At 39.0% G+C, this 23922-nt stretch overlaps 2 protein-coding genes across 16 annotated transcripts in view; one reads left to right on the top strand and one right to left on the bottom strand.

Moving 5' to 3' along the window:
* The first annotated feature begins 2924 nt into the window (after positions 1-2924).
* LOC136263492 (protein NLRC3-like) lies at positions 2925-5940 on the top strand. The gene is made up of 4 exons (XM_066058021.1): positions 2925-3077; positions 3138-3398; positions 3483-3527; positions 3579-5940. Exons 1-4 carry the CDS (start codon positions 3026-3028, stop codon positions 5834-5836), a joined length of 2616 nt encoding a protein of 871 aa, XP_065914093.1. The 5' UTR covers positions 2925-3025; the 3' UTR covers positions 5837-5940.
* The window catches only part of LOC136263502 (CCR4-NOT transcription complex subunit 10-like), a 58179-nt gene continuing 38168 nt past the window's right edge, over positions 3912-23922 (bottom strand). Inside the window, exons 3-14 of one of the 15 annotated variants that reach the window (XM_066058078.1) lie at positions 12356-12474; positions 12093-12302; positions 8632-8847; positions 8548-8587; positions 8404-8467; positions 6692-8349; positions 5185-5600; positions 4942-5087; positions 4681-4893; positions 4393-4608; positions 4127-4331; positions 3912-4074 (exon numbers count right to left, since the gene is read on the bottom strand). In XM_066058078.1, coding sequence (XP_065914150.1) covers positions 8714-8847; positions 12093-12302; positions 12356-12474 — 463 coding nt within the window. In that variant the 3' untranslated portion in view covers positions 3912-4074; positions 4127-4331; positions 4393-4608; ... (5 more) ...; positions 8548-8587; positions 8632-8713. Of the gene's footprint in view, positions 4075-4126; positions 4332-4392; positions 4609-4680; positions 4894-4941; positions 5088-5148; positions 5601-6691; positions 8350-8403; positions 8848-10415; positions 10488-12092; positions 12303-12355; positions 12475-23922 lie in introns of those variants that run through there. The other 14 variants (XM_066058085.1, XM_066058083.1, XM_066058084.1 and 11 more) reach the window with 14 other exon arrangements.

Genomic DNA, 23922 nt, shown 5'->3' with positions numbered 1-23922 from the left:
CTGCTGAGTGTGATAAAGAAGGTATGGCTAGTCCATTACTTGTATCACATGATAATCATGTGATTCACGTTACAGTATGATACAGATCACATGATCCAGATGATAAAATCACTAGAACATGAACTAGATCTGCTCAGGGTAGCAACTAGAGATCATGTGACCAATTAGGATTTGGGGATTCCCCAATATAAAGGAGTAGACCATATCACTTGTCATCTTTGTAATCATAGTTTGTGTAGTTGTTGAAGTTCAAAACATCACATGTGTACATATCCATATTTGACTGGTTACTGTATTTTTCAGGTTGCTTGTGAAAATGTAGAACAGAAACATGATCAAACACATGACCCATAGTACGAATATCTCAAGCTACCAAAAATTATAGTTAATAGTTCACCAGCGAAACCTGATGCACTGTAAGAAGATAACCTTTATATGATACGTAAAAAAAAAGAATTTTCATGAATTTATTCTAAATCCTGATGTGAAATGTGCACGTGATTTCATTTTTGTTTTACGTTCTGCAAGCAATCTGAACAATACAGTAATAGCTATGGCTACTATCCGAGGATAGGGGCTTGTGTAGCAGTGGTCCGTGGCATTTATGATGATAATCACTTCGTAAGTTGACTAATCCAGCTTGGCCAAATTCTGTTATACTGTCAAAATTTATTGTGCCACTAAGGGCTCAAAACAGCTGACTTCATAACCACCAGAGTGACATGTTATCAGGGCAACCATGTGGAGGTTGGTAGGGCCGACACACACACACAGAACACATTAACAGATGATGTTTCTCTGCTACTACTGAGGTTATGTTCCTAAAGTATAAATAATGAAGTACATTATCCCAATGTTGCATGGTCCCCAAGTGTCTGTTATTTTAGAGGTTAATTCCACTGTAATAAAAGCATAGGAGATACTACACCCAAATTGTGTATAGTGGTAGTCTATGGTATTGTTGGCATACACCATCATCCCACACAGTAGTCACATGTTGTCTATCATTACAACTCAGTATGGCTGTGTGTACACAATACATTATACTTTATTAGCAGGATCCTCCAGGGGTATAGTGGTGTTGTACAATTATAATGTGATTGCTAATTTCCATTTACTGTAATTTGCTTTTTTTTCGTTGTATAATAACATAACTTGTACGAAAATTTCTTTCACACAAGATCAAACTACTCTAATAGAGCAGTCATTCATATAAATCATATGAAAATATCTTGACAAAACTTTTTATCACAAATTTTTTTTTTGCACAAAATCAAAACAAATTATGGTAAATACTTCTACTACACTATTTTACTCAATCATCACATCATCAAGCCTATTCCAATCTTTGTAGGAAGGAATACTTATACAGTGATCCTTTGATTACCTGACCCACATGGGACCAAGACATATCAAAGTGCATTCATTTATATACAGAGCACTGTTCAAATACTCTAATAGAACATACACCTTAGACAAATGGTTTAGTAGTGTCATAGTGCAATAATTGTGCACTTTTTAATAAATTATGAAACTTTCCATATAAGGTGTACTCCCTGTGACATATATTTGTTGATATGGTGCCATCACATATTTGACCTTTGGTGACCTTTACAGCCATTTTTGTATTGAAAATTCATCATTTTTGTCTTTATCTCCCTGAGGCATCATTTTGCACAGTTTCAAATTAAAGGTGTTGCTAAAACGAGCTACTCGGCTTTTATTTGAAGTCAATAGGTGATTGTATTCCAAAGTTATGATCATCAGGAATTACTTGCCCTTTAGTAATTTATACCCCAAGGGCAAAGAATTTTATGACTTATAAAAATAGTAACAACTTTGTAGTGGAATGAGATATGAACTTCAAACAAAAGTCAATATAGTTCTTAGATCAGCACCTTTAATTTGATATATATATATATACCATATTTTAACAGTGTAAAATAATGCCTCAGAGAAATAAAGACAAAATAATTAATTTTCAATGAAAAATGGCTGTAAAGGTCACCAAAGGTCAAATCCATGATGGCACTATATCAAAAAACAATATGTCACAAGGAGCACAGTTTGTGTGGAAAGTTTTAGAATTGTATCACAAAACGCACGAAATGCTCATTTTTGGTGCTATGCCGCTCTACTAGTTCAATTTAACTATCACAAAATGAGCAGTTCTATGCTGGACCATCTCAACTTGATTTATATGGGTTTGGTGGTAAGGATCTCATATTGGTGAACAATACTTTATTATGAGTATCACAAATTGATATTATGTTAGCTCACATGATGTCTAGGACAATGCTGAAGATTTCATAAAACTGTGTGGTTTCCATGACAGTCTATGATGTAATCCAAGAGATACAAGTGTTGTTCAGGGACTGTCAGTGAGGTGACATCATTACATATTAACTTTTGCTATTGTGGTTTTAAATTTGCATTATGGTGGTTTCGACCTCTTGATCTCCTGTAATCCCTCCTGCTATTGATCTTGCTGTCACTGAGGGGAGGCTTACTCCACCCTGATCCCTAGGCTTGTAGGCTCTGTTTAGGTACTGTAGAGTTTAGGCTAAATAACTTTTATAGTTTATTTAGAGATGGAGGTGGAAGGGAGTGCCATTAGGACAGGAATTAAAAAAAAAAAAAAAAACATTTAGTAATGATACTGGTCGATAGCTTTGTGTGCTAGATCATTTTTACACCTCCTTTGTGTGTAACTTACAAAGCAACACTACAGACTAACGCACTGGTATCCTTCTCTTCAGCTCATCTCTTGTTAGACCAGATATCACAGGTAGGATGATTACAAGTGGTAGATCTCCTCACTATGGATAAGTCAGCGAAAACTGTACAGTATAAATTAATTCAAATTTAAAATTCCAGTTTTAACGCACGTGATAACAATACAAGACAAACCCCAACTTCCTGTTTTTCTAGAGGGCGGGGCTCTGCAAGGTATTTTTGCATTGTTTAACGCACACTGCGATCTGTGGTAGATCACCTCCCCTTATACCCAGCACTAAATCAGGAGATGGATCGAAGTGATCATGAAGGACTAAACCAGTTTAAAACACCTGAGAAGGGTAAGTATATTAATATCCGGATAATAATATAGTGTAATATACGGAGTTCACATACTACAGCTACCAGTACTCCACTACTGAAGGACCTCCATAGCTTAATAACTCCACGATATGCAGCTCATTGGAGAGTTGTAGGAACACAACTGGGTCTACCCATCGGAACACTTGACATCATAGACCAAGACAATGTGTATAGAAGTGTCCCCTGCTGTAATGATATGTGGAGAAAATGGCTTAAGATGGACCCCTCTGCTAGTTGGGAGAAGTTGTTTAAAGTTATTGAGTCACCTGCAGTGTCCAGTGATCAAGCTCCTGATAAAGGTGACTAGTTATATTGTGTGTGTACAACATGTGTAGGTAAACAATTGTATTAACTAGCTATTGTGTTGTCTTCACTAACTATAGTGACCTCCAAACCTGACATGGACAAGTCAACGGTCACTGATCAAGGTAGAGTGGACACATTATTGTGTGCTCCATTTTATGTGTTGTTGTTGATAGGAGTCTCCATGTTGTTCAACATGGTGGGCCAGCTTAATGTACAAGCACGGTTCAGGGTTGACGATGACACTTGGCCACCGGACCAGCCAAAGAATTTCCAACCTCTTGTACTGATTCACTATGAAGGACATCACAACTTACAACAAGCCATGGCCATCACTAAACTGACACAAACAGGTGACATTGCTTCACTAGCTAGTAGTCAGCCAGTCCCCAAACGTTATCCTAGCCATCAGCCATTACAAGAGGTCCTTGATACTAGTACTGTTACTAAAGATGTTGAGCAAATCTTAGCCCCACTAGAAAAGAACAATGAACCACAATTTATCTTAGTTGAAGGTCTTCCCGGTATTGGCAAATCTGTTTTACTAAAAGAAATTGCATATCGGTGGGGTGATAAACAAATATTAAAAGTGTTCAAGTTTGTTCTCCTTGTCTGTCTGCGTGATCCCATTGTACAGCAAACTACATCAGTCCATGACCTCCTCCAGTTGTTCTGTGTAGGGTACAGAAGAGCATCACAGATCACTGACGCTTGTGACGATTACCTTTTTCAGAATGGTGGCAAGGATCTTGTCTTCCTATTAGATGGCTACGATGAATTTCCAGTAGGGCTTCAGAAAAATAGCTTGATCTCAAAAATTCTTGAACGTCGCGTACTACCCAAATGTGGCTTGATCGTGTCATCTCGTCCACATGCCTCAGAAAATCTCCGCAAACAGGCAACCCTTAGAGTAGATATCTTAGGCTTCACTGAAACAGAAAGAATAAATTTCATAAAACAAGCATTACCACAAGCAGTCAAAGAGCTCACCAAATATCTCGAAGGTAATCTGACTATCAATGGCCTGTGTTTTATCCCCTTCAATATGGTAATCTTGATTTATCTGTACAAACAGGGAATTCCCCTTCCTAGCAATTCTACACAGCTCTACAATTACTTCATCTGTCTTACCATCTGTCGACATCTTGCCAAGTCTGGTCAACCTCTTGATAACACCATCACTGATCTAGCCAAACTCCCCCAGCCCTATAATACAATAGTTCAGCAGTTATCAAAACTATCGCTCGAGGGTCTTAATAACAACAAGCTAATCTTTACCTTGGAGGAGATGAGAGCAGCTTGTCCAGGCATCGAAACTATCGAAGGAGCTCTGAATGGATACGGACTGCTGCAGGCTGTTCAGCACTTCGGGATCGCTGGGAAAACGATGACATTTAACTTTGTCCATTTCTCCATTCAGGAGTTCTTGTCCGCTTATCATATCACTCAGCTTCCACCAGACGAAGAGCTGCGAGTGCTCGAAGCGAAGTTCTGGAGCGATATTCATTCCAACATGTTTGCAATGTACACCTCGCTTACCAAGGGACAGCGATCTGCTTTTAAACAATTTCTCTCTGGAGGGGACGACACGATCACCATCGCTGAAACATACTTGAAGGATCAACTGAAGTGTCTTCGACTATTTCGCTGCTTCTATGAGGCCAACGACGAAGCCTTTTACACTTCTATACAACAAGGAAAAACTTTCGATGATAAAGTAATCAATCTTGAGGAGACTAGCCTAACTGTTTATGATGTTGAGTGTGTTACACTCTTCCTTACCTGCTCACCCCACAAGGAGTGGAAGAAGCTTAACTTGTATGGCTGCCATATCCAGGATCATGGCTGTCGTGTCCTTCACCGTGATCTGATGTCATCTGACGTCAGTATTAAAGAACTCGACTTGGGGTATAATGGCTTCACCAGATCTTCCTCTTCCTCCATTAATTACCTCACCATACACTGTAGAGTGGAAGAGTTGGATATTAGTGGTAACGACACCATCGGAGAGGACCCTGCTCTCTACAACATGTTGACCCATCCCTCCTCTAGGCTAGTGAAACTGTACATGGGTTATACCAGCTTATCATCACCATCAGCCATTACCCTATTCACTGCAATATCAAAGGGTAACAAACTGAAGGTGCTCAACATTAACAACAATCTCATCACTGATGAAGCTTGTGATGTCATTGCCACTACAATGAAGAACAACACATCACTAGTCTGGCTGTGGATGAGTGCCAACAAGATCAGCAGAGAAGCTGCTCAACGTCTACTACAAGCGCTCAACAATAACAACACATTAGAAGTGCTAAGGCTACCCTCTGATGGTTACACTGAAGATGTTCAGAAGAGGATTAGATCACTACAAGAAGTAATTAACTACAACAGAGAAAGTAGAGGATGTCAAACAAAACTGGACATTTACTGATAGTAGCTACTTTTCTTTAGTTTTCACTTTGTACTATTTTATGACTGTAATGGCCGCAAGTGTCATTTTGTTCTGATTTTGATAAAATTTTTATTAATTAATTAAAACTATGTTAATTGGTAACGTTGAGGGGTCCATCATGAAATGTTAAGATTTGACATTATTTGAGTATCGGACAAGAATTGGGACTTGTGGAAGAGATTAGTACGGAAATGAAATCTATCGGAATATTTACAGATTTACAATATTTGTAGATTTACATACTATTTCTAGAAATCTGTCGGAATTTTAAGATTTACAATATTTAGGATTTCTAGAATTGAAATCTATTTCTATAAATCTATTATAGATTGCAAATGTAATAAAAATCTGTTAATATTTACAACATTTTGGCTTTCTAACAAAATTTATATAATCCTCGTAATTATTTCTAACATTAGTTGAACTGCGAAAGCTACAAATTACAATTCTAGTTGTGCTGGAGCCATTGTTCAACGTAAAGCCAAAAACAGTCAACACTTCATCCTTGACCAGACTAGCTACCCTCAGTGACAACTACTCAGAGATGGGGTAAAGCAGTTTGGAATGGTTCAACTACACACACTGATCATTACAATGGCCTCCTACAGCTCTGTACACAGTTTTAGCCTCTTTCTATATAGCTACACAATGGCCATTATGAGCACTAATAAGTGAAGAGCTTCTTGTAGCTAACTCAATTGTTGTCTCAGTTAGTACGTAAAATATTAGAAGTAAATTGATTTCAGCCATTTAACTATAGATATTGCTGTAAGCCTCCAGTTAAGCTTTATCCCATCTCTGTTAGTTTAGCTACTAGCTATACAGTTCACTCACTTGTTGTCCTTGCTCCACTTCACAATAAACAACAACAAGTCACAACATAACCTAACTACTAGACTACACTAGAAGCTACTACTCAACTACTATCACAATACTAGTAGCTAATGCTATACTCCTACTATGTCAACACTACAGCTAACAGTCAGGTAGATGACAAATGTTACTAGTTCTTTACTAATGCAGCAGCCAACAAGTCTAGCTCAGAATTTGAAGCAATTTTTCAACTTAGCTAAAACCTTCTCTGTAAACGTAAGCCATTAGCTATTATGAAGCCAACGAAACTAGACCAAAGCTTTAAAAATAAAAGAAGCCAACAAAGCTAGACTTAAGCTTTAAAAATAAAAGAAACCAACAAAGTTAGACTAAAGCTTTAAGAATGAAAGAAGCCAACAAAGCTAGACTAAAGCTTTAAAAATGAAGGAAGCCAACAAAGCTGAACTAAAGCTTTAAAAATGAAAGAAACCAACAAAGCTTTAAAATAAAAGAAGCCAACAAAGCTAGGGAAGCTTTAAGAATGAAAGAAGCCAACAAAGCTAGACTAAAACTTTAAAAATGAAAGAAGCCAACAAAGCTAGACTATAGCTTTAAAATAAAAGAAGCCAACAAAGCTAGACTAAAACTTTAAAAATGAAAGAAGCCAACAAAGCTAGACTAAAGCTTTAAAATAAAAGAAACCAACAAAGCTTTAAAATAAAAGAAGCCAACAAAGCTAGAAAAGCTTTAAAAATGAAAGAAGCCAACAAAGCTAGACTAAAGCTTTAAAAATGAAAGAAGCCAACAAAGCTAGACTAAAGCTATTAAGAGTCAACAAAGCTAGACCCAAATGCTGTAAATTCTTTAAGTCTAGAAAGAAAGCTCACTGGAAAAGCAGAACTCTGAGCCAGACTCTTTTCAGCTACACCTAACTATTTACACTATCACTCACTACACTTAATACTAAACTACCTACACTCAGTACTGCTCTACGTACACTAACTATTCTAGAGCTGCAACTTTTACAAAATTTCCTAGCAACTGACAAACCAGCTGCCAGTTGACGGCGGTTACATTTACCGCTTTAAATTACCGCTACAGTGCATTTAATAGAACATTTATAGCTAACGACTACTGTTTCGTCATGTATAAAGTGTCTTTCATGTCTTGTTAGTCTTTTCGCTCGAGGTACCAAAATACTCTAATATAACGTTCACCTTTCCCTCGGGGGAAATTATGTTTGCAGTAGGTGCGTTTCTCGCGCCCAGCGCGCTATATCGCAAGCAAATTAGCTATCCTGCATTACTGTAAACGTAACCACTCTCATTGCGTCTACGCACGAGGGGATGTTTTTCGTTTCATTTCACAATGCCTGATTGTTCTATTTGAGCGATTTAGCAATCAACTGATAACACCGTGACACGTGATGTAAATTTTCATTAAAATGTCAGTGAGGAATAATTATCTGAATATCTATTCTACAATGTCTACTGTAATATCTACAGCCTGTTCTCCTTCCCCCTCCTCCCCTGGGGCTAGATTGAATTCCCTTACCACCACCCCCAGCACTGACTGTCAAGTGCTGGACAGCTGGATAACACAAGTGACTATTAAGAACAAAGCTATTCGAGGGCATCTTTGTTGTCTTGTCCTTTCACTCCCCTCATGAGTGAACTTCTCTGTACTCCACAAAACATTACACAGTATTACTAACAGTTTAACAAGATATTTACCTGTTTCTTCTTCTTTCTGTTGTTCCTGACATCTCCTCTCAGCCTGATACCAGCTAACCTCATACTATTTAATACAACCAGTGACATCGTGGGAAATTCCCTTCTAAAGTCAACAACCTAATATAGTAGTGCTACTAGACTTACATTTGACCCTTCCAAGTGAGGTAGCCACACCCCTCCCTATCTGCAGCAACAGTCACTACTATACCATCAATATTATAACATAACCTTCACTCCTTCTTGTATGGCTAATAACGTTGTATGTTGTGTTTGGTTATCATAACATGTCACATTAAAAGATTACAAAATGTCATGACAACACACGCCTGTTGTTATTGGCTAGTCTCTTCTTGTCCTGTTGGCTGCTGCTGCCATTAGTGAGCAAGTTGTACTGTGTAGTAGTTTGGTGTCTCCTTAACAGTTGAATTGCTCCAGTAACATTACCTGTGATAATGTGTAGGTATGTGACTACTTGATGTGTGAACCTAGTCTGGCGTAGCCGATCCGCGTGCATAGCGCGAGGGTCTGGTGACAGCCGCATTCAGTACCTGTGCCAGCCTTACAAAAAACTAGTGCGTCCAATCAGATTGCTTAGTGACCAATAAACAACATTCTATGACGTTATTCCTGATTTACCCATTGATTATGGCAAGCTTCTTATGTCTTTTCCACAACCAGCACAAATGTAAGGGTTTGTAGAGGAAATAGACGCTATTCAAGTGCAAGTACAGTAGCTGTTGTGCTTTGTTACTGGAAACTGTCCACGTGTTTCACACGTATTTTCAAATTTAATTGCATTCCATATGCACAGGTACTAAATGCGGATGTCACCAGACCCTCACGCTATGCGCAGGGGTTGGCTACGCCACACTAGTGTGTACCAGTGTCTACTATACACTACACTATCATGCATGCACGAATGTACGAATGCACGCACAACTGCTACTACTACACACAAACACAGACAAGACACACTAAATATGTGTGGGCACACACAAATACTGACGATATCAAACAGTACAGTAGTACTGTTTAAGTAGGGATCCCCTAAAAATAACGTGCGCTGCCTAATATGCGCCTTCAATAATCACCCAAGAGACATCTTACACAACAAAAATCATCTTTATGGAATATTAGTTCATCTAACGTGAAATACAGCATTACAAACAAGAAAACACTTAGCATTAATTGGAGTTTTAAATTTTTTTAAATCAAAACTTGAAATTTGGTCTGCCTTACTCACTCACTCTACTCACTCACTCATTTTACGCTACAATAACAAACTCACTAGTGGGATGTGCCTTTTGGGGTTCTGACGAGTGTAGGCCCTCTGTGCCTTGTTGTTTCTTTTATCTTCAGTCAGGCTACTCGTCTTCTCATCCAACAAAACCATTACGACGCATTAATTTTTCATATCAACACTATCTTTCAGCAGCAAATTTAGATGCCACAGAATTATTTCAGAGCTGGATTTCAGAAGCACTTCAGTCCCAGCGCTACTATAAGAGGTATACTAGCTAGCTATCTGCAACTTTGCAATTGGGATCTCATTTGTGATAGGTTCACCACCAAACAAAGATCAATAGTGATAGAGTGCAGAGACCACACCTCTTAACAATCTAGCTATTTACTTAACAGTAAACAAGATGACCCCACCCCTTATTGGTCTAGCTAGCTACACACCCCTTGGCTGACTTGAGATACTCTAATAGAACAGTCACTCTAATACAACAATCATGCATAATAATTCTAATACAATGGACTTTATCCACAATGACGATCCACAATGACGTCACTCACAACAAGATGGCCACATAATTTGGGGTACTATTGTACAGGGGCCTATGGAGAAATTGTTTTGATCGATCATATTTCACTCGTGAAGCAAGATACCGACCAGTAGTCAACAGGTATGGTATAAAATAACAAAAACTATTGTACAAAAGCGATAATCATCTCAAAATTTCCGGAATGCATTACAAATCATTTGTTGTACTGTCTTGTAATCGCACCTGTTACTTAGAGCTCGATATCTTCTTGCCTGGCTGAAACATGATCGATCAAAAGAATTTCTCCATAGGTGCCTGTACAATATTACCACAAATAATGCGGCCATCTTGTGCTTGTGATGTCATTGTGAATAAAGTCCATAGTCACAAGTTACACTGTAACTAGCTGTACTACAACATCAAAACTAAACAAACTAGTATTTTAAAAATTGTTAATTAAAAATGAAGTAGGGATCTATGCAATAAAAAGTAGTGAAACAAGAGATGAATGATGGTATTACAGCAAAGCTCATGGGAAAATCCCTACTTTGGCACATTAGCTATAATTTTGTTTAATGGCAAAGTAGGGACTTTTCCACCGAGCTATGCTGTAACACCATCATTTACCTCTTGTTTCACTACTTTTTATTACATAGATCCCTACTTCATTAACAATTTTTAAAATACTAGTACAGTGGAACCAGTGTTACGGTCACCTGGATTAAGCAGTCACCTCTGCATAATGGCCATGGACATGAGGTCCCAAATATTTTCCCATACAAATGTATGCATTGTTGTCTGCATTAAGCGGTCACCTGTCTAACGAGTATAACAGCCAACCAGGAATTCACCTATGAATCACTGTATATATAACTTTCTCCTTCATATAGTGGTCGCTTCCTTTTATGGTGGCTTGTTAAGCCAACTGTCTGGCACCACAGCACCATTTCAATTAAGGCACAATTATTACTCTTCCTGCCTTTCAATGAATACTATATAATCTATCAGGCTTCATTGCTTAAACGTATTCAATAGCTATAACCAACATTCATAACAAGCTCACCTTGTCCTTTCTGTACTAAAATATTACTGCATTGTGGTTGGCGCGAGTCTCTTGATAATAATCGCTCATTTATAACGGCCATAGCCACTAAAATGCTGCTGACCACCTTGTACAGGTTTTCTCTATAACAGCCACTTGTATATAAAGGCCAGATATATCTGGTCCCAAGGTGACCATTATAGACAGGTTCCACTGTACTACACTCAGCGTTGGGGGTAATGCGTTACAAATATTACTTTTACAGTGACAGGTAATCTAATGCATTATATGAAAAAGTAGCAAGTAATATGTAACAGATATTGCATCCGGAAATACACGTTTTTTCCTTTTAAGGCGCATTGTATCCAGGCACGTGATTGATTGCATTTTGGGACCAGACAAGACTGGAGATAGCGTTATAGGTATGGACAAAGAATGATAGTGTATGGGGACTCTTGGGGAGTGCCCTTGAGGCTAAGATACAACAACAAAGTATGTATTTGTGGCTGAACTACACCAGAGAAACACATGTCTCGCTCATGTAGGTTAGTAGCTTGTATTTAGAAGGTTGGACTTAATTTATAGTTCGTAATGAACAAATGTAACATGTAATGTTATTACTGGTTACAGCCCTCAGAGTAGCAAGTAATATGTAACTTGTTACTTTTTTCAGTAAGTAATATTTAACTGTAGCACACTACATCATGTAAAAGTAACGAGTACTATGTAACTAGTTACATTTTTAGTGTAACGACCCCAACTCTGACTATACCACACACACACACACACACACACACACACACACACACACACACAAACAGGTTTAGTGATATAATCAGACCTTGGAATTACACAACACACACGGACAGACAACTTACCAGTATGTAGTTCAATATAAGCAGATAACAAGATAGCTTTAGCATGGAGTGGTCCATTCCTCTGTGGCAATGGTAGACAAGCACAAGCTTGTAGTAGAGCCTTCCTAGCCTTCTCCATCTCCTTCCTCACACAACACACACTAGCAATGTTCATTAATACACTAGCTCTACAATGGTTGGGACTAGTATCTACACCACCACCAGTAGCAGCTACCAGCACACAACAATTATCATAGTTACTAGTGATACTGGTGGTCACTAACCAGGGGTGGTCCCCTCAGGATGGTCATTGTTCAGTAGGTCCATTGTGAGGTGTTGTATGGCTTCACCAGTCATCCCCAATAATATACAACACTCGGCACCATACAAGTGAGCTAGTAACCTAATAATATTATGATATTCAATTATGAAAGAAACATCATATTATCTAGTTAGCCATAGCTAGCTTGGGCCATAATTCAAGACAACACTAAACAAATTCACACACTTTAATGAATGTTCATGTCTAGTAACAACAGTATCAACCCTGACAGTGGACCATTGACACTGCCAGCTAATCTGATTCACATTGTAACACCTTGTCTCTCTCTTCCTCCCCCCTCCCACCTATACACACATACACACTCAGACATACCCACACAACAAACTCACATACAAACCCATCATAGAATATCAAACTGTGAGAACTAGCTCCTCCTCATTTGGTGAGTCGTTCAACAACCTAAGTCTCACACCCTCTCCCCGGACCCATTAATAGGGGATGATATGAATGACATAAATATTGACGATGTTGCAAGAATAAGCCAATACCAACACTACAGCCCCAACTGATACTACTAACTACATGAACCTCCTCTTCAGCATCATGTAACAACAACTATATAACCCACTAACTATGGTACACATTTATAGCTCATAACTGTCTTGTTAATATGACACTTACATCAGTGGAAATGACAGTGAAGGAATGGGCTGTAGTTGTTTACTGTTGTGTAGTGAAGACACCGGGTCACCTTGACGTAACGATACATAAGAACTGTTAGCCAGAATGGATGCCCTCAATGACATCACAGCATCACCATGGAGTGGTGGACATGGCAACGCCAATACCATAGTCTCATTGGTTGTTGTGGTAGCAGGAGGTAGCAAGTAGAGAGCGTTACGCAGACAGATGTTAGCAAAGTCAAGTGATGGGGTTGGCATGGCGGCTGAGGATCAGTCACGTGATAAATGACCCACCTCTATCGGCATGACAACAAGTTTCTGATGGAAACCAGCTCCAACTACAGTTTGAATTGTGTCACTATGGTAACGCTGTTGCTTTGCATAGTCCATCTGTGCCTGCGGGTACTATAACAATTACCATGGTAACAGTTTACAACAACCTTATTGTAAGCCGCTATTGAAGTCTCAGCCAACCGAAGCCACAACAGTGGATTAGTGTGAAAAACTTGTACTGCTTCCAACAAAGAAGTCAATGCAGCAGTTGGTTGACCAGCATATAATTGTTGTAATCAGAGATTATATAACAACACTTGACAACAGTTTACCCCCAGTACTGCCAATGGACGTCCTGATAGTGTTGCTATAACAACAGATCACGTGACAGACAACACACGACACACCCACCAACAACTAACTTTCTACAATGGTGGAAATCATTGAGGGCAGAATCGTTTTCATAGAGAGCCTTACTGAAGTAGTAAGATGTCCTTGCCCATGTGATAGTGTAGACAACCAAGATTGTTGAAGTATAGTGAAGGAAGGCATTGACCAGTGTCAGTCAGTAATGGTGTCTTTGGAGCTGAGGTTAACAGCTTGACACTTTTACGATAGTTTCCTCGTAAGTATTCATAGTTGGCCTTGAGGAAGGCTACATGTGTCACCTAGGTGATCAGGTAACTAAGTAACAAGTAACATCACAGTTACTAACAGCATTCTCAATCACTGAGAGACTCTTAATCTCCTTCTTACAGCCTTTGAGGTTCTTCTGTAGCATTGCTAGTCGAGCTCTGAACTGTAAGATAATCCATAATGATGTAATCATATCCAGAAACATTACAGACACACACACACACAGACGTACACATACCTGGTGTAACTGTAACTGGTTAACATTCAACTAGAAGAGGAAACAATGCATTTAACTATTAGTGGGTGGGGTTGGTTGCTCACCTGATCAGCAAGTTTCTCATCAGAAGCAATCATAACAGCCTTGTCCAGTTGATACGTGGTGAGGTATATCTCCATTAGTAGGGGGCCAGCTGTAGTCTGTGTACTCCCTACATGTTGATATACCTTCTCTAGTAGTTCAACAGCTTGACGGTGTTGATGTAACTATTAGGGTATGGGATGAGTTAAAGTATTATCATGTGTTAGTGTGTCACCACATATCAGGAGATATGACAATGTATCGTACAGTAAATGTGGTCCCCCCACACCAATGTACTAACACTAACACACACTAACACTATTTCATACATACACAACAACACCTACAAATGGACCAGTGTTTACACTAGACTACTTGTAAACCAGGTTGGCCAGTACACAATTCAACTAGCTGGTAACCCATTAAGGAAATGAGTTCAAAATGGATGAGTACAACATGGAAGAAATTGTGGGAATATAAAATTGTTAACAACCCAATCCCCCTAATAGAGCATTCAACAAGTCAAATGTTTTCTAAAAGATTCTAAAAACTTCTGGTAAACAAACAGCTCGTGCAGCTTAGTAAAAGTAGATAACCAATTGTTTAAAATGACAGGGTGTAAAAAAGCCACAATTGAAAAGTAGTGTTGCACCGATAGCAAAAAAAGTCGATTTTCCGATAACCGGTACTTAGGTACTTAATGGCCGATAACAGCTGATACCAATAACCGATCCAATTTATATGATCTAAGTAGGGGGAGAACTCATGTATTAATCTGAGTGTATGGGTGTATGTATAGATGTCAAGAAGGGAGTCAGGGATTAAATTATCAGATAAGAGGAATAAGTAATACCATTAATTTGTTTTGTTCTCATTCTTACAGGTAAACTGATGATGACCACAAGAACATTACAAGCCATTAATAATTTCACTACTGACAAACTTCATTGTATCATTATTGTATTATCATTAATGCTTGTCATGTTAACCAAATTGTCATGTTACATTTTTTCTCCACCACACAAGTAGCATTAATGATGATATGGACAGTCTCCTGGATGTTTCTGCTGACATCATCGGTGGACCCCCAAAAAGAAGCCAACATCACCACGGTCATTTGCCAAGGACGTTGTTAAACGCCTTGCCATTGTAACACCAAACTCAGGTAGAGTTGATGCCACCGAATCCTTAAGTTCTAACCCTACTACACAATACTATCATACTGTATGATATTGCAATGTCCATTAATAATATTAGCACTCCCTAATTCCATGGCATATTTAAAGTGTGTAAAACCAAAATTAATTTGTGCTACAGAGTGGTTTGTAGAAAATTATGTTTGATTGTAGTTGACATGTTCAAAGGAATTAGATAAGATTTGTCACTGACCTGCTATTTATAAAATGATTGTTGTATATTGCTGCATTCTGTGGTGGGTTAAAAATTATTTCTGAAAATGGTGGCTAGCCAAAGCCTTTTCTTGACAGGTCTTAAAAGGTGTTCGGAAAAAACTTGTTTTCTTTGTCACGGCTCTTCTTGTGTCTCTATTTTCACAACCATACTCACAGCAGGACCTCACCATTGTGTACTGTTACTGTCATGTGTTACTTTTAACCATGTGTGACAGGCAGCGAAATGAATTCTACTCCGATCAATTGAAGAATAGTATGTTGTAAATCAATTGGCTATTCTGTAACTAAATATGTTTTAATGTAGTACTGGGAAATGTGGTAACCAATGGAGCTTAGTTACTATTCAAATCGGTAAAAGTCTCAATATGTGCGCGTGTGTGGGTGCATGTGTGTGATAAAACATTCTCTTTTCCAACAGCTCTTGCAGCATACATTAGAAGCCTGGCAGCCTATGAAGCTTTGAAAAGCTTTGGTATTCTCCAGCTATCTGCAAGAAGCATCCTCCAAGCATATACTGGTTGCTTTCTGCATGACATTGGAGCATCTTGGGAAAATATATCTAAGCAGGTGGAGCAGTTTGAGCAGTTCAAGTCAACATGTAAAGCTACAGGAAAGTTGGTGCCCATGGCTGATGGAGTGTTGATTTTTGATGAGGTAAAGGTCATATCGTGGCTTATGTGGAATTCCAGAAGTCAAACAATTGTGGGGCTATCAATGACTGCGGAGGATCAAACATCACTTCATGATGTGTACAAACTATTTGACAAGGATAAGGTAGAAGAGCAAACTGCTTATATAATGCAGTTTTTGTGGAGGGGTTTGATATCTTCCTTTTGACATAGTTGGACCTTATTACACTAACTCAGAAACGTTTTCTGCAAAGGCTATTCATGCCTGTGTGTTTGAAACTATCCATCTCTTTCAGATGATATTAGATATGTTCATCTACTGCATTACTTTAGTATTTTTCAATACAGGTACAGTGTACATGGATTTGCCACTAGCCTCCTAGTATGTGATGGGGCTGCACCCTGTGGTGAAAAGCACACATGGTTATGGTGGGGCGTATCGTAACAACCAAGCTTATAGTGAATAGTACCAAGTAAAGCCGTACTTCATCAACCCATTCAGTGGACCACACCTAATTCATTGGGTGACCTGTCCAAGTCATCAGGTATTAAATATTGCTATTGTGTTAATTTTATGCTCTACAGAATATGATCAATGCTCTGCACTCATCTCAGGAAAATGGGACTAGGAATTTTACTCGCAATGCAAATCATTTTGGGTGACAGGCAATTGTGGATATGTTTGAACGAGAATGTGCACATGTAAGGAATAGTAATGCCTGGATGATCCCCAAGCTGTGTGAAGCATACATCATTTGAGACTCTTGGATCAAGCTAAATGTAGCACCAGCCAAGATCATACAGGTGAAACAGAACACATCTCACTATAGCTGGGTGTATGTTAACCAGGCTTGTTGTAATTACTAAACAAATTTAATCATTACAATAACAATTACCCAAAATGTGGTAATGATTAGTAATTAATTACCTGTTTAATTACAATTTTTACCAGTAATTACCTGACAAAATGGTACCAGTACGATTACAACAAGCCTGATGTTAACATCTCAAAATTAAACAATAGACCATACAATGCCTCACTATTTTTTACAGCAAGAACAAGTACTTGGAGAGCTGTATCACTACGTGAATCAGCAACCTCCTCCAGCAGATGTTCCACAAGTTGAACTGACCCTGAAATATCTGGAGGCATGTAGTAAAATTTTTGAGGAATTGTTGTTGAGCCATGATCATGTGACTGACACTGTGATATTCTGAAAGTCTATAAGGGAGGGGTATGATTGTTTCCTCAAGTGGCACCATTCCCTTACTGAAGCAGGTACACCACAACCTATATCAAAACTATAGTGATTAATGTTGAAATTATCAGCTAAGCCCAATCCACCCCAGCCCAGCAAATTCCTTGCCTGGCAAAGTAAGGTACAAATATGGGAAGAGTGCTAACTTTCATGCTTATTTTAACAGCTTGGGATTTCTCAGGATCTGTGTTTATGGGTTTGTGTTTACTTTTTAAACAAGTATCCAAACCAGTTTGGATACTTTTGGAATCTCAGTATAAGAGATCAGCTACTGGCAAGCTGGATGCCGTCAACTATGCCATCTCAAGAGCAGCCCAGTTGATCAAGCAGACCGTATCCACCCATCACAGTGGCAGTGAGTATAGAGGTTTGTCTCTTGACACCTGCGAGAGTGACATTACACTGGAAAGGAAAAATTATGCAAAACAAGGCTTGATTAATTAGTTTTGTATTTCATATTCTCTACATTATGACAAAAGTTAATTGTCAATATTAAAGTAGCTATGAATTTGTTTTACTCTCAGTGTTTATATGCTGTGTCAACAAGGTGTCTCGTAAATTTTGTCCAGACACTGATGCGGTGCCTATCTTCATTGCAGTGGTAGCTTTGAAGGAGCTTAAGAATTCTTGGATTATGGTGTTCATAAGTTTTGCCACAAATTCAGAGAACACATCATCCAAAGTAGATGGCTTGAAACAATCTAAGGAGTCAAAGCAGTTTCGCAACAGTTCACAAAACTTTTCTTTACGCTTAGTTCTGCTGTTAATAAACTTGGTGGTTTCCTGTATACGAGAAGGTCCATACATTTTGAATCCACTTTCATTACAAACTGATTTTACTGCAACATTCACGTCCTGTAGAAATGGGACCAATTGTTCACAGGGAAAGTACATAAACCCACAATCTATACCGTAAGTACGTAGGAACTTTATCCTTGGATCTTCTCAGATATTTTCTCCTTGTGTTTGGCTTCATTGCCTTGTAACGACCATGCAACATGCTAGCCAGTGTTGCTCCTCCAAACCTATAGTAAACATCTACAGGGTCAGCATGTGTTGTAGAGGGAATTGCATGTGCATTAGACTGAGTCAGATTCTGTAAAAATGTGTGACTGTGTGACTAAATATATATATTATGAACTCATATTATGAACTCTTGCTGTGACTAAGAAGCTTGTTGTATACTTCCATTGAGAATATCAACGTGAATATCTTGGAAACTTCATGCTCGAACTTCCTTGCCTGATAAAAGCTAACCCACTACTGTCTTGTCTCAACTCGAGTAATAGTGGTGGAGTCTTCAGAGTCTAAGTTCAGCTTTGCAAGGTCAGTAGTGTCTTTCACAAGTAGAATACTACAGTATTGATGCTAGGGCTGAGCGATACTGCCATTTTAGTATCACGATCGATACTAAAGCCACTATTCATGATACTGAGTAGTTCACGATACTTACAAATATGTCAATCATAGCTGGTGCTACATAGTGTATTGCTCAGTATTCCTGCAGGAAGTCCTTATAGGTGATAGCAAACTAGCCACTGTCATCCTTGTTTACAGTAACAGTTATTGTAACACATGCTCTGAAGTTATGTTATGGTGTTCACACCTCTCTGCAGGGGTAACCAGGTTATGACTTACAAGGATTCTTGAGCCTAGTACAGCATAACAAATGGATTTTTAATGACAATAATGTACAGGCATGGTATCACGAACAAAATATCGTGATATCGATACTTTCAAAATATCGCGATATATCGCTAAAACGGTAGTATTGCTCAGCCCTAATTGATGCCATTGGAACTGAAATGCTATGAATTTGCTTATTCTTAGCACGGCGTTTATACAAATTGGCAAACACGTTCTTCAAGAAACCTACGATGAACAATATATCTCAAGACTCAAAAGATAACGCAAATTCTTTGAACGATTTGTTTGCATGTGAAGCTAACTTCGAACGCGTGGCATCCAGAAAATATGTTGTAATTGGAGTTAACGGCAGGTTGCGCACTTCCTTCACCAGATGTTCCGTTCTTTCTTGGTGACAGCCTTTCATCGTCCTACTTTCTTTGTCGGTGGATGGTGGGGCGACTCATCAAAGTCTGGTGATGTTTCCACAACAATTTCTTCTAGACCAATATCCATGCCTTCCATTTAAAGCACTTTAGAACTTCTCTGATGAGAGTATTTTTGTGACTTCAGTTGGAAATAGTCACGTGATCAATTAACACCTGAATAGTGGTAACCAGTATTGCATCATCACTTCACACTACGCAATTGTACAGGCTATACCAGAGTAGGACACTCTCCTCTCTTTTTATATCGCGAATTCTTGGAAAAAGTATGCACCAAAAAGGTACAGATAAAACGAAAAAAAAAAAGTTTTGTCTCTGGGTACTTGCCCTACACAGCAGCAGTAATCGCAACACTTCAGGGAGGTACTTTACCAGCTGAGCTGTTTATCGTGTGGTTAGCAATGGAATACAGCTGAATACATCATGGCCTTTAATGTGCTGTAGCAGATGAAGGAATGCATGTAGAAGCTTGCAATAATTTTTGCGACATAGCCAGATGGTGAGCGTTACATTTCGCATGTCAATACTTGCACAGATTGCCGAGTAAGCATCGTCAATAGCTGACATATGAAAAAGTGTGTCATAAAAAGGTGGCACTGAGAAGAAAAAGTTGTCATCCGCAGGAACTGAACCCTGGACCTCTGGGTTACAGTTCTATGCACTAACACTTTAACTGGTTTTGACAGGAATGTAGCTCAAGTTTTCCTCTACACCAACACCTTCAATGCGTGTAGAGAGCAAACAAAAGCACATAGTGATTTGTAACAACAAACCTGGAGTTGCTAGATGATGAGCGCTTAATTTCATGTAAGTCTTGTGTCAATACGTGCTTTGGTTGTCGAGTTAGTGGCATCACGAAGCAGATGGATGGACAGACAGCTTTTCAGATATATATGTTAACTACATTATAATCTGGGTATCAGGAAGTGTTCACCTGTGTGTTAAGCTACTTTGCTCAAACCTTTGCTTGCAGTATCAGTACGGTGAATGTCCACTTTTGTATAACCACATTTGTTATTACCACATGAATGCTTGTAGTATAGAAACTGCTTATAGTACTGCTTTAAATAACTTTGTAAAACCAGCCTCATAATACCTTCATGGCACCTTGACAGTATTGGTTAGGTATAATACTAAACATTTTCCCTACAACATGTTTTGATGTCATTCTTTGAATCCTCTTCAATTTCATTTTCATATTTTGGGTCCAGTAACTATAGTTACAGGTAATACCAGTGGTCTGCTACTGATGGTATCACATGATCTAATAGATCTCTCAATACAGGATGATCACAACCTACAGTATCATAGATAATGTCTATATGACAGTGTCACACTTTTTTATATTTTTGTACTTTTCCCGGGATAAATGTGCCCTTGCCACACCCCCAGTACTGGCTGTCAAGTGCTGGACAACTGGATAACACCAACACCTGTTAACACAAGACTATTCTAGGGCATCAACATCTATATCTATCTATCTATCTATATCTATATCTATATCTTCTATATATATAGATATCTTCTATATATATATATATATATATATCTATCTTCTATCTATATCTATATCTATATCTATCTATATCTATATCTATATCTATATCTATATCTATCTATATATCTATATATCTATATCTATATATCTATATTCTATCTATATATCTATATATCTATATCTATATATCTATATCTATATATCTATATATCTATATCTATATATCTATATATCTATATCTATATCTATATATCTATATATATATATAAAGCTGAAAATGTCTGTCTGTCTGTCTGACGGTCACGCTGCTTACTCACCAGACTTGGCGCGAATCGACATAGTCTGTGCTGATAATGAAGCGCTCATCATACGCCTACTCTAAGATTGTTATCACGAGTTCACGCGTGCTTCCGTTCGGTCTCTACAGCGCGTAGAAGGCCAAGGTGTAGAGAAAACTTGAGCAACATTCCTTTGAAAACCACAGCACATACTGTTCAGGTGGTAGAACGCCTGACTAGCGTGCAAGAGGTCGTGGGTTCAAATCCACGTGTTGACAGATTTTTTTCTTTCTACTTAGTACCTTTTTGTGAACACCTTTTTAAAACACGGCTTTTAGCTCATCATATCTTGGCATGCAAAGCACGTATCGAGGCGGGACTTCAGCGAAATTAAACGCCCATCATCTGGCAACTCGAGTGTTGTTGTAGCAAATCAATACGTGCTTTACATACGTTTCAAATAGTGTTGTACAGTACAATGCCAAAGCTCAAGCGATCAACTTCTTCACTCCACGCGTCTCAGGCAAAGAGACGCAAACGAATTCAACGACAAGACAGGAATAAACGATGGCAAGCACAACTACGAGACACAGCTGCCCGAAGAGAAGCCCGTCTAGACCCGGTAACAAGAAATGAAGAACAGCTACGAGACACAGCTGCTCGAAGAGAAGCCCGTCTAGACCCGGTAACAAGAAATGAAGAACAACTACGAGACACAGCTGCTCGAAGAGAAGCCCGTCTAGATCCGGTAACGAGAAGTGAAGAACAGCAACGAGACACAGCTGCTCGAAGTGAAGCCCGTCTAGACCCGGTAACGAGAAGCGAAGAACAGCAAAGAGATGCAGCTGCTCGAAGAGATGCCCGCCTAGAGCCAACTACAAGGAGGGAGGAGCGACAGCACGACCAACCACAGCACCAGCTGGCAAGAGCTGATCCACTATACCGTGCACAAGAGCAGCAGATGGAGAACACAGAAAGACATCAGGTACATGCAAGCACACACCCTAGCTTTAGAGGCCTTAATTACCAGCCACACAATTTCTTTAGCACAACTGATGTAGGCACACTTAGCATAGAATGTTCACATTGTGATGCATTAAAGTTTCCTGGGGAAACCGAGTCCCTTTGTTGTTCAAAAGGTAATGTCCAACTAGAGCCATTCCCTCAACCACAGCCGTTCTTACTGCACCTGTATGAGGGTACAGATAGTGATGGTAAACATTTTCTAAACAACATACGTAAATATAATTGTGCATTCCAAATGACCAGCTTTGGTTGTAATGAGATAGCTTTCCCTGGCTTCAACCCCTCCTTTAAAATACAGGGTCAGGTATACCATCGTATTGGTAGCATGGTTCCCTCAACAGGTGAGTCCCCAAAATTTTGTCAAATTTATTTCATTGACAATCAGGAATCTCAAGTGGCCACTAGGTGTCAAATAGTTGATGGGTTAAAGCCAGACATTGTTAGTAGTATTAATCACCTATTGTATCATGACAACCACTATGTACAGCTTTTTAAAGTGGCTAAAGAAATATTTGACCAGCAGGATGAGCCAATAAATATTAAAATTGTTATCAATGAAACAAAGAGACCTACAGGTGAGCACTCCAGGAGGTACAATAGTCCCATGTGTGATGAGGTAGGTGTGTTGATGCCTAATGAAAATGCAAACAATAGAGACATAGTGTTGCACTACAGGGATGGTGGCTTGCATAGTATTTCAGAACTGCACAGGGGCTATGATCCACTGCAGTACCCACTGATTTTCTCTCACGGTACTGATGGATGGCACATTAACCTAAAACTAGCTAATAACAAAAAATTAACGGCTTTAGTGTATTACCGCTACCACATCATGGTAAGGCAATATGTATCTGTGTTGCTTAGGGCTAAGCGACTATTCCAACAGTTCTTGGTAGATGCCTACTGTAAAATTGAAACTGAACGGTTACAATTTCTGAGACATGAGCAGAAGACACTCCGTGCTGACTGTTATCAGGATCTACGAGATGCAATCATAGATGGGGATGGGGACCCTAGCAATGTAGGTCGTAGGATTATCCTTCCATCGACATTCACAGGTGGGCCACGCTACATGCATGAGCGCCAACAAGATGCCATGACTTACGTTAGGAAATATGGTCACCCTGATTTGTTTATAACCATGACATGTAATCCCAATTGGCCTGAAATTAAAAATAGTTTGCTTCCAGGTCAGGAGCCCAAGGATCGTCCAGACTTAGTGGCTCGAGTGTTTAGACTAAAGATTAAGAAAATGTTAGAAATGTTAAAAACCGATATGATTTTTGGAAAACCACGGGCTTGGCTGTACTCAGTAGAATGGCAAAAGCGTGGTCTACCACATGCTCATTTCTTGGTGTGGTTAATTCCAGAACACAAGATAACACCTGATAAGATTGATGACATCGTATGTGCTGAAATCCCTGACCTGGCTATTGACCCTGACTTGCACCAGATTGTAATGTCCAACATGGTGCATGGACCCTGTGGTAGCATCAATCCTACG

Source organism: Dysidea avara, chromosome 8 (genome assembly GCF_963678975.1).
Source record: "Dysidea avara chromosome 8, odDysAvar1.4, whole genome shotgun sequence".
Classification (NCBI taxonomy): domain Eukaryota; kingdom Metazoa; phylum Porifera; class Demospongiae; order Dictyoceratida; family Dysideidae; genus Dysidea; species Dysidea avara.
Note: the sequence above shows the minus strand (reverse complement) of the source record. Positions and strands in the feature narration are given on the sequence as shown.

Excerpts from the sequence above, each read along its gene's own strand:
- LOC136263492 (XM_066058021.1), top strand. The coding sequence starts at position 3,026 with ATGGATCGAAGTGATCATGAAGGACTAAACCAGTTTAAAACACCTGAG. Across the intron at positions 3,399-3,482 it reads TGATCAAGCTCCTGATAAAG|TGACCTCCAAACCTGACATG; the intron begins GTGACTAGTTAT and ends CACTAACTATAG. Across the intron at positions 3,528-3,578 it reads GTCAACGGTCACTGATCAAG|GAGTCTCCATGTTGTTCAAC; the intron begins GTAGAGTGGACA and ends TGTTGTTGATAG.